The sequence below is a fragment of the Battus philenor genome, unplaced genomic scaffold, assembly GCF_028537555.1.
Source record: "Battus philenor isolate CCGP_79_NKW_IND1 unplaced genomic scaffold, ilBatPhil1.0.hap1 SCAF_9, whole genome shotgun sequence".
Classification (NCBI taxonomy): domain Eukaryota; kingdom Metazoa; phylum Arthropoda; class Insecta; order Lepidoptera; family Papilionidae; genus Battus; species Battus philenor.
The window spans coordinates 12,813,401-12,830,134 of record NW_027181759.1 but is presented as its reverse complement, the minus strand read 5'-3'; the positions used below and the strand labels follow the sequence as shown (position 1 = coordinate 12,830,134).

The 16,734-nt window shown below is 33.8% G+C and overlaps 1 protein-coding gene across 3 annotated transcripts; it reads right to left on the bottom strand.

Annotated features, from left to right (window-relative positions):
- Positions 1 to 392: 392 nt before the first annotated feature.
- RNaseZ (ribonuclease Z) lies at positions 393 to 16,514 on the bottom strand. Of its 3 annotated transcripts, none has more exons than XM_068775431.1 (16): positions 16,347 to 16,514; positions 16,085 to 16,260; positions 15,682 to 15,868; positions 14,902 to 15,023; positions 13,050 to 13,231; positions 12,716 to 12,801; positions 11,482 to 11,647; positions 9,343 to 9,478; positions 8,359 to 8,593; positions 7,229 to 7,380; positions 6,038 to 6,256; positions 5,784 to 5,926; positions 4,518 to 4,693; positions 3,517 to 3,706; positions 2,983 to 3,215; positions 393 to 2,467 (listed from the first exon to the last, which is right to left on the bottom strand). In XM_068775431.1, the coding sequence occupies exons 1-16, from the start codon at positions 16,347 to 16,349 to the stop codon at positions 2,066 to 2,068; spliced, it is 2,808 nt and encodes a 935-aa protein (XP_068631532.1). In that variant the 5' UTR covers positions 16,350 to 16,514; the 3' UTR covers positions 393 to 2,065. The 3 variants fall into 3 exon arrangements, with proteins under 3 accessions (XP_068631532.1, XP_068631533.1, XP_068631531.1); XM_068775432.1 differs by having other exon boundaries at positions 16,352 to 16,514; XM_068775430.1 differs by having other exon boundaries at positions 16,085 to 16,514.
- Between the last annotated feature and the right edge of the window lie 220 nt (positions 16,515 to 16,734).

Sequence of the window (16,734 nt, the reverse complement as noted above, 5' to 3'; positions counted from 1 at the left end):
GGACTTACGACCCTAAGGTTATATATAGGAAGACTCTGAAAATCTACGGGGAAGGCTTATGACCAGCAGTGGACATCTTTTGGCTGGAATAATATTGATGATAATTGTTTGCCAGTTGATTCAACAGCATAACATACCATACCATCTTCAAAATAGCTTAAATATTTTGAAAATAACTCAGCAATTTATAGTAATCAAACAGTTTGTTACTAAAAACCTAAACATCAACAATAACTAAAAACTATAACAATTGTTATTGAATTCACAAAAACTAACATTTATGTGTTTATGATTGATACATGTCAAAGTTTCTACAGGACTAAATAAAACACTAAATTAATCAAATTCTATTTATTATGAGAGAAATATCTTAACAACTAACCAGTGGCGTAGCTAGGGGGTGGCGAGCGGGGCGGCCGCACTAGGCACCACAAGCAGGGGGGGGGGGCACCAAAGTTGAAAATCATTTTTTTGAATTGTTTTTTTTTTTTGAATGATGAATAATGAAATGTTAAAAGAAAAATTAAAACCATAATTTAAAGTAAATAACATAAAAAGAATATCGAATTTTACTATTTTGGTTCTAAAAAAGTTATTCAATAATATGATCATTAAAAAAGTAAACAGTTACAAATTATAATATCTACAGTGTTTAAGCCTTTCTTTCGCAAAACACATAAAGTGTTTTTAAAAGGGCCCTAAATCACAAAAACACATATCTGTGTTTCAAACTAGTCGACACTAATGATTTTGAAAATGTGATTAATGACTTTGCAGACCAAAAAGCGAGGAATGTTCTGTTTTAAATTTTCCCAATAAATTTTATTAAGATCTAATGTTATTTTATATACATTTATTATTATCTTGAACCAAAAAAAATATATATTAACTACATTGTGTTCTGAATTTTGAAATTATTTAGACTCTTTAGGGGGGGGGAGGGGGCACCAAGCCCCAATCTGCCCCAGGCCCCAAATACCATAGCTACGCCACTGCAACTAACCTTAATAGTGATACAGTAAATAACTGAAACAACATATACATTAAGATAACCCAAGTGCATTTGGAATAAAGTTATTTTATCTATCCATATAACACCAACAAAATTTGGAAAACAGTGTATACATAGAGAAGTATGTAAGTAGGAGTACATGATATACTTGTGACTTGATAGCTTTAAAAAAGCGATACTTATTGTGTACACATAAACATTAAACATAGAAGCTGTCTCCATAATTTTTCAGCCTATAATATATTTAAGCAAATATACATCAATTATTATCCCTGATTATACTGTATATTTTATAGTAATCATTAATATGGATGAACTACTTGGTAGAAATAACTGCAAATATTAAACATTATTTGACAGGACCTGCCTTCAAAAAAAAATTGATGCATGTTACATAGCATGCAAATGTGATATGCAAATGTTTTTAAAATTCATAAAAGTTATCAGAACAGGATTAAAAAAAAATTATATCCAGTATATGTAAATGTTAAAAAAAACCGAAAACTCTTATGTTATTAAGATTACAGAGCATTGCATAGCTCAGAGGTTTTCGACTTTTTTTCTCACCCCTTTTAATGCTGGCCCTGATAGACCTGCAGTCAAATTTCTACCATATTCCCACAAGTCAATTAAAAGTGTAAAGTATTTACATCTAACACATAACTATGTACATTTAATTCAATATTTGCAATGCAGCTGACATCCTACCACAAGACCTAGTACATGCGAAGCTTTTTAAAATATTATTTACCAACATTGATAGGTGAAATCAAGCCAATATTTAATTCTTCTTCACTATCGACAACCAGATAAATTTTCATGGATGCCCCGCATTTGAATTGTATATACCCGGTTTTTTTGCCACGCCAACATAGGCTCTGTCGAGTTTTCTTTGGGCACCTGAACTACTTTGAGAATGACTTAAATGTACTATATTGTTATTTTGTTACAGTTCATAAAATGTATCAAAAATGGACATTCTATCCATTACAATTTACTTATGTACACATATTCAAAACTCATCTATTACTACATATACATTACAATAGCTATCTACCGATTGTTTTTTTTTTCTTCATCATTTTTACATTGATCGCCAGTTTCAAGTGTTATTTTGTTTATTTTAGTATTCAATTGGTTGGTATTACGGTTGGGTATTTTTATGAAGGTCTGCGTGGTTTGCGTGTCGGTTGTAAAGTCGGTCTGCGTGGCTTGCGTGTCGGTCCTTTTGTCGGTCTGCGTGTTTTTCGTGTCGGTCCTCGCATCGGTCTGCGTCGTTTGCGTGTCGGTGAATGTCACTTTACCGGCGGGTGGGGATGGACTCGTATCGGCTCTACGTTCCCGCTGCCGCGCTCTGTTCGCCGCCTTCAGTTCCATATTGACGCAATGCTCGGCGAACATGATTTGCAACGGGCCGTACATTAGTGGTAGGACTTCAAGATCTTTCATTCTTATCTGTAAAAAAGATTTGATGTTTGAAATTAATGTTTTGTTCATCATCATGGTTTCAACTGATAGACGCCTATTGCAAAGAATCAAACCCCGACAGATCGAAAAGGTGACTTGCCGAGACCTTAGCTATGTCTAGGTCTATTCGAGGACCTTTCAGCATTAACAACCATCGATTTCACCAGCGAGGTGATTTGCTCGCTGTCACTTCTGACGAGCAGCCACCTTTAATATTTCGAATAACAAGAAATGACAATGTTAAAAATGTAAAACACTGCAATTAAAGTTGGGGTTTTCAAAATAAAAAACATTGAAATAGAAGAGTGTCTCAGATTTATGCGGATTGTTTCTCCTGCATGTTGTCAAAGATGCTGCGCGAGTGCTTTCGCACAGTATCTTCACATTACACCACTGCCTCTAATGAGTCACACATACTAACAAATATCACCTACCAGTAAATTGAAGTAGTTTGTCTATTTTGCTCCGCTACTTCTAGTATGTCCCACACAAGTAACACGTACCTGCATGTTGTCGAAGGCGATGCCCACGCGTGTGCTATCGCGTAGTACGTCAGCGCTGAGGCGCGGTAGACGCGCGTACCGCTGGCTGAAGTGCGTGAGGACTGTGAATTTTGCGTTCATCTGGCGCCCGATGTCGATGGCCTGGGACGTGGTCGAGTGCATCTTGGTGCGAGCCTCGTCCGCCAGCTCATCTTCCATCGTCGCCTCGTGAATTAACAGTGTTGAGTTTTTACCTGCGAATTAAAATTTTAATTTGTTTCAAAATAAAGTTTATTACTTGCAATAGATTACATAAAATTTCCTCTTAAAATTTGATTTTAGTTAACGCCAACAGTACATAGCTCTTTCGAAACCACTCGTAGAAACTTCTATACCAGTTACTTCAGATATAAGTTGTCAAAAAAAAACTGAGTGAGGGAATACAACAATAATGTATATTAATTTTTCAAAAAACTACACACCTGTTATTTAAACCACTGTTAAATAGGAGAGAATAATAATATGAATAAATAATTATGAATCTCTTCAACTCACCAAGATCCACCAGTTCCTTGCAGGGTATGGTGTCACCGGAGTAAGTGATTTTATGACCCTTCAGCTCGACTGCAACTCCGAAAGCATTAGGGCAGTGCGACACCAGACATGTTGTTATACGCTGCACGCCTATGCCGGCTAAAATGGCCGGCGTCATGTCCGTCTCTGGTAAGTTCACTTTAGGTTCCAACTAAAAATAAAGTAAACATTTAAATAAATATTATTAAAATAATAGTGTCATTAATGGTGGATATTCTCAACAGTGATTGTTCCGAGTGAATATTAGAATACAAAATACTAACACTTAATTTTTAAATTATTATGCTATTAGCTATGAGGATGTCACCTATAAAAAGCGGACATGTGTGATATTTTGATACCTGTTACATGCTATGTAACAAGCATTTAAAAAGCAATCGTAGGTCGTAGGTTCGATTCCCGTGATACAATTTTATATAATTCACACTTTGTGCATTGATTATATAGGATTGCCACTGCTCACAAACAAATTTTCAGAGGGTGGGCAGCAGCATCCTCTGCGTACCATAATATCACATTGCTATCTCCAACCCACCAGCTAAGCAGAGGCATATGCCTTGCAGTGGACGTCTATGTGCTGAAACGACATGCTCAAGGCACTAAGTTAAATTTAGCCGCCTATACTATATGGGTTAATGAACTTTGATTTTGCAGAACATAAATAGAAGCTGGAAAAAGCGCGTAGCAAGTTTAATATTAAATTATACTTATGTACGGATGACTAGTTTCAACCTTAACCAGGCGTTAAGAACATGTTACCTCACAAGATAAGAGGTTCTTAAAGCCTGGTAAGATAAACTTCATATGCCATTGCTTCTTAAACTGTTTTGGGATTTACATTCAACTACCTGCTTATATAAAATGAGATTTGGGGCCACGGGTTATTGGTCTATCTTATAACATTGTCAGTCCGAAAGACATGTCATTTTACCTTTAACAATTAGTTAATTAATAATTTTTACCAAGCTCTGATTGGGTATAAGATTGAATTCCTCTCGTATCCTCTCGAACTGCTGGTCGTAGAGCGAGAGCCAGGTGACGATCTGGCCCGGAGCGAGGAGATGCACTGGCTCGTCCAAATCGTGCGGGCCCAAGTCCTTCAAAGCAGCACGACGTGCTTGCAACAGACCTATCAAGCCTGGAAAAGGAAAAAAAATATAAAACTTCACTATATTACTAGTACACTACGTATGATAGATGAAATGACAATGCTACTGGTTCATCAACATCATTTCAGATATAGGAAGCGCACTACTGGTCACAGGCTTCCTCTATAGATTGAAATCTGGTCGGAAGTGTGACCTTAAAAAGTTCACCTGTACACTTTGTGGGAGGATGTTCTATAGAACGTTTGGCGGACCTATGCTACTGGCTATTTTTTTTACATAAAATTCTTTTTTTAACGTTTTGTACTTATATACAGAGTCGAAGTAAATGTACTGGCCTGTCAAATTCCAATAAAAAAATTTATGTAACTTATACCAGATTAAATACTTAATAATACTATATATATTTCACATATAAGCAATATATGTCAAATTTATTTCGTGTTAATTAAAAGTGAATTTTATATAATGACTATAAATTTACAGCATGTAAACGGTCAAATTTACAGCATGTAAACGGAAATTTAATGCTAGCTGTCAAATGGGCAGTTTTAGACAACCATATATTTTCTTAAAATCCTCATGTTTCTGCAAAGTACTCTAATCTCTAATACCTTTCTAAAGCCATAATAACTTTTTGTGGTGTATTACATAATTTCCTACATTAAAAAAGATCAATGAAATCGGTTGTCGTTCTCAAGTTATGGCATGGCCAAGTGAAACAGGGATTATTCATTTTTTATTATAAGCTGATAAACAATTAAAAAAGTAATATTTATCCCTATTAATGTCAAAAACCATGCTTCTTTGTAATCTGCTAATGTCTTTTAAAAATAGAATATGGTTCATAATTATCGATTATTGTTTTAAATCATCATCATATCAGCTGATCGCCGCCCACTGTAAGGCATAGGCGTTCCTCAAAAACCACCAACATTTCCGGCTTTGCGATTTCCTGCGACTGTCGTCAGTCTACTTAGTGGGGCTATCCTCGCCATGTTTACCGGCTTGTGGTCGTCACTTATTAACCCTTTGTCCCTAACAGTCGTCAGTTGCAGGAGGGATTGAATCAAAATTATTTAATATTTTTCACTTAATTGTTAAATTACTATTTAAAATTACCAATGTGATGATCAGCGTGCAAATGCGATATGTATATAGCTTTAAGGGTCTTCAGGAAGCCGTTCACTCGCTTCGGACCGAAGAAACGAACCAGCTGCCCGAACGTACCCTCGCCGCAGTCCAGGAGCATCGACCGGGATTCGCTGCAATGAATCACATGTTACTATACTTATTAATGTATTACTTATTAATGAGAAAAGCAAATTCACATTAACTTAAAATATTGTCCATTAGTAATAAAAAATACAACTTACTCAACTTGAAGTACAATGGCACTGGTATTCCGAGTCTTGCTTGGTATGCAAGATCCTGTTCCAAGGAAAATCACCTTTGGATAGTCGTTCTTAACGTAGGTTTTCGCGGAGTTTATTTTGTCAACTTGTTCTCGGTACTGCTCGAGGCTTTGCGCGAAGCCTTCTTCGTCCATTGTCTCCTTGATGTAGTCTTGAATGTGAAGCTTCGGTTCTGCAGATCTAGAATATATACTTCTTATTTTAAATTTACTAACAATGGTATAATAATGTATGTATTTGTATGTATGTACACCCTGAACTGCCTTCTTCTTCACGTTTCTCATCTCCATCGAAAGGTTGTCTGGTAGAGCCTCGTGCCATAAGACCGCATCATGTACCTCTATATGAATTGTTTCTTTTTAATTATATCTATGGCGTAAATATAAGCGTAAATAAATATAATATTTAACAATTAATTAATTCACGTATCTTCTAATAGGAAATTACTCTTCTTATAATAACTTTCATATTAATATAAAATAACAAAAAGTTCTCATATCTCCATCTTTCTAAGGTATAAAAATAAATATGCTGTACCCGCTATTAGGTTTCATAAACTGTCTCATTCATTTGTTAATCAATGTTACGATTTTATAACAAACTAACAAATGAAGAGGTAAATTTATATCTTTGTAAATTCTCTTAAGTACAGGCTGTGACAAAAGTCATCTACTTAAAACTATGTTCACAATAAATAAAAATGAATTGTTCTGATTTTAAGTGAAAAAATTGTTAATACATTCATCAAAAAAATTACAAAAACCACTTGAGTTCCCTGTTAATTATTGTTAGCAGGTGATGCTTTACTGGACTAACGTAAACTTAATTTTAAGCTGATTTTTAATCATTGTAATGGTTAAAATTAAAGGTGTTTGCCAATTCGCGGCAGAGAATAAAGGTGGCTTAAAAAAATAATATTCTAATCATGTTATGCAATAATACAATTTACACTTGTACTATTACCATCTAATTAAGTAGACAGGGGCTATTTCAGCGTCACTGCCAGAGTCTTGAATGTGGGAGTCAGTCAGAGGCCAACTTTCCTTGTTTGTTGTTTATTTGTTTAAAAATGATTGTTTGCATAAGTTAATTTAAATAAGAATTTAACAGCTAAGTTATTAACACTAAATGATAATATTTGTAAAATCTTACCTATCTAATTCTTTCTTAGGTCTCAGGTGAAACATTGTGAGCGTTCTGCCTGCAATGAAATCAACATTGCTTTTGTAGTTCTCATCGGCGTCTCCTTCGCTTTTACTGGTTTCCTCCATTGTCATTATATTTTGGAACAGTGCAAGTGCTATCTGTGAACAGTAGTAGTGTATGTACCTAAGTTCCCTATTTCATTTTTGTTTTATAAGTGACTTTTAAATTGCTGGCAAAAAATTGTTTATCAAATTTAAAAAAAATATCGAGTAAAATAATGAAAAATAATATTGGGTTTAATTTTTACATGATAAACAAATTTTGCATTTTTTCAAATGTTTTCGATAAATTGAAATAAAAGTAAATAAGTACAACTTTCAATTTTTAAAAATTTCTCAGTACTCCAAGCCTCTTTGATAGTTCAAGGAGGTTAGTATTTTTATTTAGTGTTGCTTATATATTACATTTTAAGATAATAAAATTGTAATTAAAGGTATATTCAATCATCATCATTCCTTCACTTATAAAACCTCCACAGCTGGACATAGGCCTCATACATTTCCAATAACCCTAACTATATTGTTGATCCACGCTGCCTCTACCAGCGCATGGTTGCTCTTAGAGAACTTTTCGGCACCAACGGCCATTAGTCGCTCGAAGTGTCCGCCAACTGTCACTACAGACGAGCAATTCTTTGAGCTACTTCGGTAACCTTGTTTCTTGTACGGATCTCTTTTCAGATTCGATCTCTCAGTGAAATTCCGAGCATAGCTCTTTCCATTGTTCTCTGGATGAGCTTGTGCTTTCTATAAGCCCCACAGTAAGTGACCACGTTTCAGATTCGTAAGCTTTCACCAGCAACATACAATGGTTAAAGACCTTCGTCTTATTGATTCGATAATATTGTATATGTGTAAAAATTAAACTAAATTTCACTTCGTGATGTCATCGAGAAGGAATTTATCAATTTCATTCAAACTTTTATACGTTTATTAACACTAGGTTTGTGCATGCACTATACATTTTCTTTTGTTGTTAATGACTTTTATGAAATGTACTTAGATTGGTTTTAAAATAAAAATAATACTAGATACATAGATGAGTGTGCTATAATATGAGTTTAATGTATTTCTTACTCTATTTTTCATCTCATCCATCCACGAAGCTCTCGCAGGGTTATCGTCGGATGGAGGGCTGTTATCCCATACTGCAGGTAAACTGACATCACGAAGCAGGGGGAAGATATCTGCGTCCAGGAGATGGAGTTTGTTCTGGGTTCTGTGCACCGCCTCTGAGCCAAGACAGGTGTTCTGCTCGTTGAGGACCAGGTGGCGGGTGCTCTCACCGAACATTGTGAGGAAGGCTTGATACCTGGAATTGTTTTATAACATGTTACTATTTAAAGCAGATTTTCAAAATTTTTTGGACGTGACAAAGAGAAAGACCATTCCATAGTCAAATAAAAAAAATGGAACAAAAATCCCTTCTCTCGTTCTTCCTATTGATACATCATTTTCTTTTCAGGTGATAGACATCTACTGCTTCTAGCGACCTCCCGTGACCCTAACTATGTCCTCAATCCCCCTAGTAGGGGCCTGCCATCTCGTTATCTCGTGGTCGCCAGTACAGAATCTTTTGGCCCCAAGAGCTATCGGTTGATGTGCCAGCTCACCTACTTCAGACGAGTAAGTCATCTAGCTACGACGGTGACCCTAGTATTAACATATAATATTCACCAATTAAAACTTGACATTTACATGTCATCAAAATAACTACATATAAAACTCACTAAATTTTTTGTACTAATTACACAGAAATATTGAGTAGATAATTATTGAGGTAATTATTAGTACAAACTACTACAAGCTCATCAACTTGCCAAGTTTTAAGAAAATAAAACTATATGATTATTCTACTGAAATATTACTCATATTATAACAAGTTGGTACACAGGTTTCAGGTCAGAATTTGTGTCTATTAATCCAGATAATAAATAATATTACTTTTGTTTAAACCTACTTCTAATAAGGTGACTGACCTGACACCATAGTGTCAAAGCCATTAGTAATAAATGTTTGAAATGAGGTGAAAAATAAGTTAAAAGTAATTTCTAAACTTACGTAGGATGGTGGAAAACGTGAGGGGGAGTAAAATGCACGACGACAGTCGGCAGATTTTCCGGAGGATTGACCCCATTGTCAAAATGCAGCGCAAACTCCTCTTCCTTAAGATACGATATATCAGGAACTTCCAGTACTGGGAAAGATTAAAATTACATAATTTTCTTTTTGTGAATATTGGTACGACCAAGGTTCATATCATAATATAAGGCAGTGGAAGCCCAGCGGTAGATGAACTTGTGATCGTAGGTCGCGGGTTCGATTCCTGAGATAGTCTTGCATAATTTACACTTTATGCATTATTTATATACTTAGTCTGGCCATAAATACTGTTACTATTCAAAAAAAGAAAATATTACGTTTGAATTTGGAATCTGTCATTTTTATATGATTGCTTGATGTGTTTTCTTATTTTCGCGCCATTATATTGTTAAATATTTTGTTATATTAAAATGGAGTGGGGTGATAAAGAGAACCGAATCGCTGTGATTGCCTTACATAAAGTAGGTATGGAGAAAAGTGCAATTTTTAAAACCCTCCACCCGCTTGGTATTAGTCAAATGTTTGTTTACCGGGCTATTGATAGGTACAATGATACCTCCTCTGTTTGTGACAGAAAAAGATCTGGCCGTCCACGTACCGTTCGTGTGAAAAAGGTGATTAAAGCAGTTAGGGAAAGAATTCGAAGAAATCCTGTCCGTAAGCAAAAGATTTTATCTCGGGAGATGAAGATAGCTCCTAGAACCATGTCGCGTATATTAAAAGATGACTTAGGACTTGCAGCCTATAAGAGACGTACTGGTCACTTCTTAACTGATAATTTAAAGAAGAATAGGGTGGTAAAATCCAAACAACTACTTAAGCGGTACGCAAAGGGAGGTCACAAAAAAATTTTGTTTACGGATGAGAAAATTTTTACAATTGAGCAGTATTTTAATAAACAAAATGACCGTATTTATGCTGGAAGCTCTAAAGAAGCTTCGCAATTAGTAAACAGAGTACAACGTGGGCATTATCCCACTTCAGTGATGGTTTGGTGGGGTGTTAGCTATGAAGGGGTGACTGAGCCATATTTTTGTGAAAAAGGTATTAAAACGTCGGCACAAGTTTATCAAAATACCATTCTTGAGACGGTAGTTAAGCCTTTAACTAACACCATGTTCAATAACAAAGAATGGTGCTTTCAACAAGACTCGGCACCGGGTCATAGAGCTCGATCCACCCAATCTTGGTTGAAAACTAACGTTCCGGACTTTATCAGCACTGAAAACTGGCCGTCGTCAAGTCCTGACCTAAATCCATTGGATTATGATTTATGGTCAGTTTTAGAGAGTAAGGCTTGCTCTAAACGCCATGATAATTTGGAGTCCCTAAAACGATCCATTCGGTTGGCAGTGAAGAATTTTCCTCTAGAAAGAGTTCGTGCTGCTATTGATAACTGGCCTCAACGTTTAAAAGACTGTATTGCAGCCAATGGAGACCACTTCGAATAAACATTGTATATTTTTAATAGTTATATATTGATGTATTAAACTAACTCACTATGAAAGGAATAAATGTTACGTATAAAAAAAAAATCGTGCTTTTCTTTATAACAATATTTATGGCAAGACTAAGTATGATTTCCACTGCTCACAAACAAGTTTCCAGAGGATGGGCAGCAGCGTCCTCTGCATACCATAATACCACACTGCAATCGCCAATCTACCTACCAATCTTGGCGATTATGGTTCATCTCCCCTATGTATATAAATTGAATTTTATAGTCTGTGTTTAGCTAAGCATTCGTTTTTTTTCCTCTACCATGTATTGCAGAGACCTTAAAAATCTTAATTTTTTTATTTCTTTGGTTACTATTAAACAATGTGTATATTGGTCGAACTAGTGTATTTTTTCTCGTGCCATCTTTAAAGATGGCATATGTATATTAAGAAAGGTTAAGAAAGATATTGGTTTGGAAGATTAAATAAATAAAAACATACATATATGATAAGAACCAAAATTTATAGTCTGATTTATTCATGTAAGTGTTAGAGTGTAAGTAGCATCGATTTATGTACAAAATTTACATTTTAAATTACATTTACATTTTAAAAATTGTGTGTTACAACAAAATAATATTAGTTTAAAAATACTTACCAATAAATACTGGCCCCGGATCGTCAGGGGTTTTGACGTCCTTTGACAGAACCAGAGTTCCATCAGGCAACATTACATCTTGTCCATTTTTAAGCTGTCCTAGCATGGGGCCTGGTTTAACACCCTTTTCAACACATTTCTCTAAATCTAGACTGCCAAGTTTCTTCTGCAAGTGTAAATATAGTTTACAGTACACAAAAGTGGACATGTAGCTCATTTATATGAAAAATCAAGTTTTAACTAATTTTGGATATGAACAAATATAAATAGAAGCAAATTTATAAATATAGTTCCATTCACAATGTGGACTTGTTAATGTCATCATGGAAAACCTATGCGGAAAACTACAAGATACATGTCACCTTAAGACAAACTAGACTTGCCATCGTAATTTTTCTAGCTATGGTTTATAACAAATACGAACCTAGTATTATTTGCATATTACTGACCAGAACAGATACATAAAATTTAATTAAAGCTTTCTGGCTGATAGTAAATAGAAAGAAAAAAAAATATAGTAACAAAAAATGTTTTCAAAATTCTGATTACAAATGGTTAAAATTAATTATTGTTCACTATCTGTTTTTGTTGAGTATGTACTTCCAAAAGTTATTAAGCTTTTACACCTATAACTAATCACACTGTATAAGAAGAATGAAACTTTCCTTTTATATTCAGATTATTAAACAGAACTAACAACGGAGTGGATGCAGCTGTGAAACACTTTTTTTAAAGATTTTACATCTATAATCAATTATCCTGTATATGTCAACGTGAAGTTTTAGCTTATTAAGGAAAGAACTTTTGTACCAAACAAAATCCGGAATGCAAATGGACGAACGAGACAAATAGCTATAACTGTTTATGAAAGTAAGGCAATAATTTGCACATGATAGTCGACTAGTAAACTCCGGATATAATACTGTAGAGGAAACATTACGTCATCGTCAGCGGCGCATCGAAAAAGGGAATTCCACAGAAAAAGCATTGTTTATTTACGTTCATAGAGCATTTATATGAGTTCGGACTTCGTGTTGTTACTACCTCGGGACTTACAGGCCCTAGGAAGAATCCACAGTACCCTTTGTTAATTTATATACAATTAACTTATTGGATGCTAAATAGCAAGTTATACATGAACGTGCAAATTTTGTTTATAGGCACAAGTAAAACACATCACAGAATAAATAACAACGTTTTGCTAAGCTTTGTAATATTTAAGATAAATACTTACTTTAAGAGTACAAATATATGCTACAGTACTATGAAATTTTCCTTCAAAATCACGTAACGCCTTTTCTTCCTTTTTCTTTAGAGAGCCTGTAACAATTAATAATCATAATTAAACCTTTTTAATAACAAATATTATATAGGATTTCAAATGTTATTAGTAATGTTAATTAATAATTTTATGTGATTAGAATAATTACAAATATATTTTTTAAATTATTATAGATCTCTTACGGAGTAAAGGCATCATCTAAGTTCTGCCAGCAGTTGTCAAAATCTCAATTGTTTCATCAACACCTTTATATCTTATTAATATTATAAGTGTCTTTAATACAAACCTCTTTCTGGAGAAATTCTAAATTTGGGTTTATTACCCTTTATAGGCGCACTTCTCTCTGGTCGGTAATAATCTATATCATCATGAATAAATTCCTCCAATACTTTATCTGTATTGTTTTCAACAACTTTTTGTTTCTTAGCGCGAGGTTGTAGGTCAGGTTTAAGTATAGTATCTGGGCGTCTGAAAGATATAAACAATTTTATCACTTAAAATATAACAAAAATATCTATGGGGATCGTCCAATCAACCAATAGTACCTCAAACATTAATATTTGTGTAAAATGTAGAAAAATACCGGGAAAATAAAAAAGCAAAAAAAAAAACAAGAGAAGCAAAGAACAAAGAAGCTTAGAAATAAGCTTGAAGAGAATCAAGAACCAAATCTATTAGCAACAATTGACTAGCAATTTTGAATACAGTATTTCTTATACGTTCAATGGACTTTTAACGACTCAACAACCTATCTCCTACATGTCCATATGGCAATGTTCATGACTAAGAATATGTTGGTTCAAATTATGAAAGGCAATCTTAAGGTGACATTAATAGGTCCAATAAACATATTGGAAGAAACATATAACATATTCATAATTCATCATCTTAGATGTAGTACTTCCACTGTAGAATATAGCTCTCCCTCGGTAACAAAAATGTGAGAATCCTATCATTAGCTGCATCATAATTACATTGAGGTTAAACATAAATGGGCCACAACTAAACCATGACTAATTTCGTATCCAGAAGACTATGCCATAATAGTGTCATAAAATTCCGTAAGATCAATAGGAAGTCTCCATTGTCTTCAGAAGACCTCATGTTCATCTGTCATCTACTTGATGGACATCCTAAGCTTATGCCAAGCAAGTTCTAATGTATAAAATCCCAAGCACAGTGGATTTGGAGAAGCCAAAGCGCAATGGCGACTTCATTATTTACAATTAATTAAAACAAATATTATTAATTTAAGGTAACTAAAATAATTTATTATTAGTTAAAGACATTCCTAGGAGAATGTTGCATAATCTGTCATGTACTAAAAACAGATAATCATTGTACACATATTTGTATTTTTATTTACAGAATGATTTCAATTTTAAATTTCTGATGCAACAAAGATGATGTAATCAACTACACAGCTGTGTCTACATGCTAAAGACCTTTGATTTGTATGCAATGCAAATATAGCTATATATATGTAATCTCAGTAAAAAAAAGTACAGTTTGAATTAATAGTGTTGAAACCTAAGCATCTTTGCAGTGGCAAAAATCTAGGGCTTCCTAGGACTTGTGCATTGTATTTTAATTTATAGGTAAATTTTAATTTTTTAGTTCTGATGAAATAAATGCATCAATTAACTACACAGTTTAATCTATGCATAAAATAATGTAGTAGTGATGTATTTATAAGTAGATAGAGCTTCTAAGGGCTGGTGGTGTTATATTATTTTATACACTGGATGTGGATGCTGCCAAGCGAGATAAGTTAGACAGACATTTCATAGGAGGACATCAGTTTATGATATCACTAGTTATACCCCACAATTGGATACTTTTATCAGTAAAGGTAGTGCTGGGAGAATAACTGGTGGAGGAAGCTCCTGCAACAGTTCTGATATTAATACATGTAAACTTGCCAGATATATGACACGATCAGCCCCAGCTATCTTAAACTAGTATGTAAACCAAAAACTCACGATTTTAATAACATTTTTTGCTCTTTATTTCACAGTATTTTTTTTTTATAAATTGAACAATAATAACTGGCAGGTTAATACTGTTGAATATTATTGCAAAAACATTTACAAAAATTTAAACTAGTAAAAATACTCTTTAAAATAGATAATACTTACAAAATCACATATTTAACTGACATAACATTATCAACAAAATCTTCAGTTGGTGAGCAAGGTGCCATGGTGACATTCATTTCCTTCATTATTACAAATCTCTTGGTTGCTTTGTATAGTTCATCCTTAAAAATAAAGTAATACCTAATGTATTAATAACAAAAACAATTTCAAGGCTTTTTCTAGAATGAGCTGATTGTTGTATAAGAGGATTGTACTCTTCATTGCACTACACATAAAAAAGTTGAAGAAAAGTGACAGTGTGTTTTACAGAGAGAGAGAGAGAGAGTTTATTACAGATTATTTTAGACATAGGCCTCCCACATCAATTTTCAATAGTTCTGTGTGAAAGTGTCTTGCATCTAACATCTTCCAACAACCTTAACAAGATGATATTTTGTGGTGTCAAAGCAATTTAGATTAATTGTCTTGTCATCTTTGTGCAAGTGCAAGCAAAATGAGCACAGTGCTGCTTAGCTGCGGAAACCAGCCCACAGAAACAAGTGTCCAAGAGTAGGGTATTCCAGCTTTGTGTATTGTCACGAATTAGTTGATAATGTTTTAATTTAATTTTGACATACTTTATGGGGACTATGCCAAAATTAAAAATAATATATTAACATTGTCTTCTACTTTTAATTGATAAATAATCACAGCCTTGACCATGAGACATGCAATTTTTAATATATGATTATTATCAGATAATAGAAAATGACTGTAGGTATTTTATTAAAGAGTGTGACTATAGTGTATGAAGAGAAGTTACCGAAAGATTAATCTTACCAAGCCAACTGGGCCATGTAAAGTAATATTGGGCACACCAACATCTTGAAGTGTAAGCGAGAGCCCAGGCAGCCCACCAATATTCTTCCATGTTTTACTGGTAATGAAGATGTGGTCCAGCTTTGTCAACTTTACTTTGTGCTCATGGGCAAGTCTCTGTGTTGACTCGCCACAGTTAAATAAGTATCTATTTAAAAATAGTTTAATAAAATTGATAAAAAAATAATGAATATGAAGAAAAGAAATACATAGTTAAAATTCAAATATTTGCTGTTTTAACATTACGGAGTAATGATTTAAAATAAACTAAATTAATCAGTGCAAAATGTTGTGAAACAAACAATTTATATGGACATCAAATTAAAATTTACTTTCTTAATTGATAAAAGTATTAAATTGTTACCGTTTTTGGTCGGTGCACAGATACAACGTATTAGGAACTCCTTTAGCCCCAGAACCAAGCACCTGCAAGTATACTGTACTTGGGCCATAATTTTGATCCTTCTTAGCAATTAGTTGCCTTTGACGCTGTGCCTCAACAATTCTTAATGTGTTTGCTTTAGGCATGTCCGCTAAAAACTGTAACAGCCGACGTGTCTTATCTTTTGAGTAAAGTCTTACTATAGTATTATTCCAACTAACTACGGCACGAAATACTATTTTACCATACATGTGTTTGAGGTTATTTATAACAGCGCAAAGTTTACGAGCATTCGTAATGTTTCTATAAAAGATCCTTTATTTTTAAAACATTTTACATTATATCTACAAAATCATTGACACATTTCTAGATTTAGAAAGACATGTATAATTTTTCCGCACTTCTGTGCTTATTATTGAAAAATGACAGCTCTAACCGGATTTTTTTTCTTTTTTGGAACATGGTAAAGGCAAGGGATTATGTTTACAATCATTTTGTTTTATAAATAATATAAGTTTAAAGTATCTGAAAATTAATACTCGTTGGTACAATTTAGAAATATCACATCTAAGTTAATATATTTTACTTTTTTTAACTCGTGATTGTTAATGTTACCACAATCATTATTTATT

Bases quoted from the DNA above. Each gene is read 5' to 3' on its own strand.
- RNaseZ (XM_068775430.1), bottom strand. From the start codon at position 16,353: ATGTATGGTAAAATAGTATTTCGTGCCGTAGTTAGTTGGAATAATACT. The intron at 15,869-16,084 runs GTAACAATTTAA...ATTTTTAAATAG, and splicing joins CTGTGCACCGACCAAAAACG to ATACTTATTTAACTGTGGCG. The intron at 7,381-8,358 runs GTAAGAAATACA...TACTGTTCACAG, and splicing joins TGGATGAGATGAAAAATAGA to ATAGCACTTGCACTGTTCCA.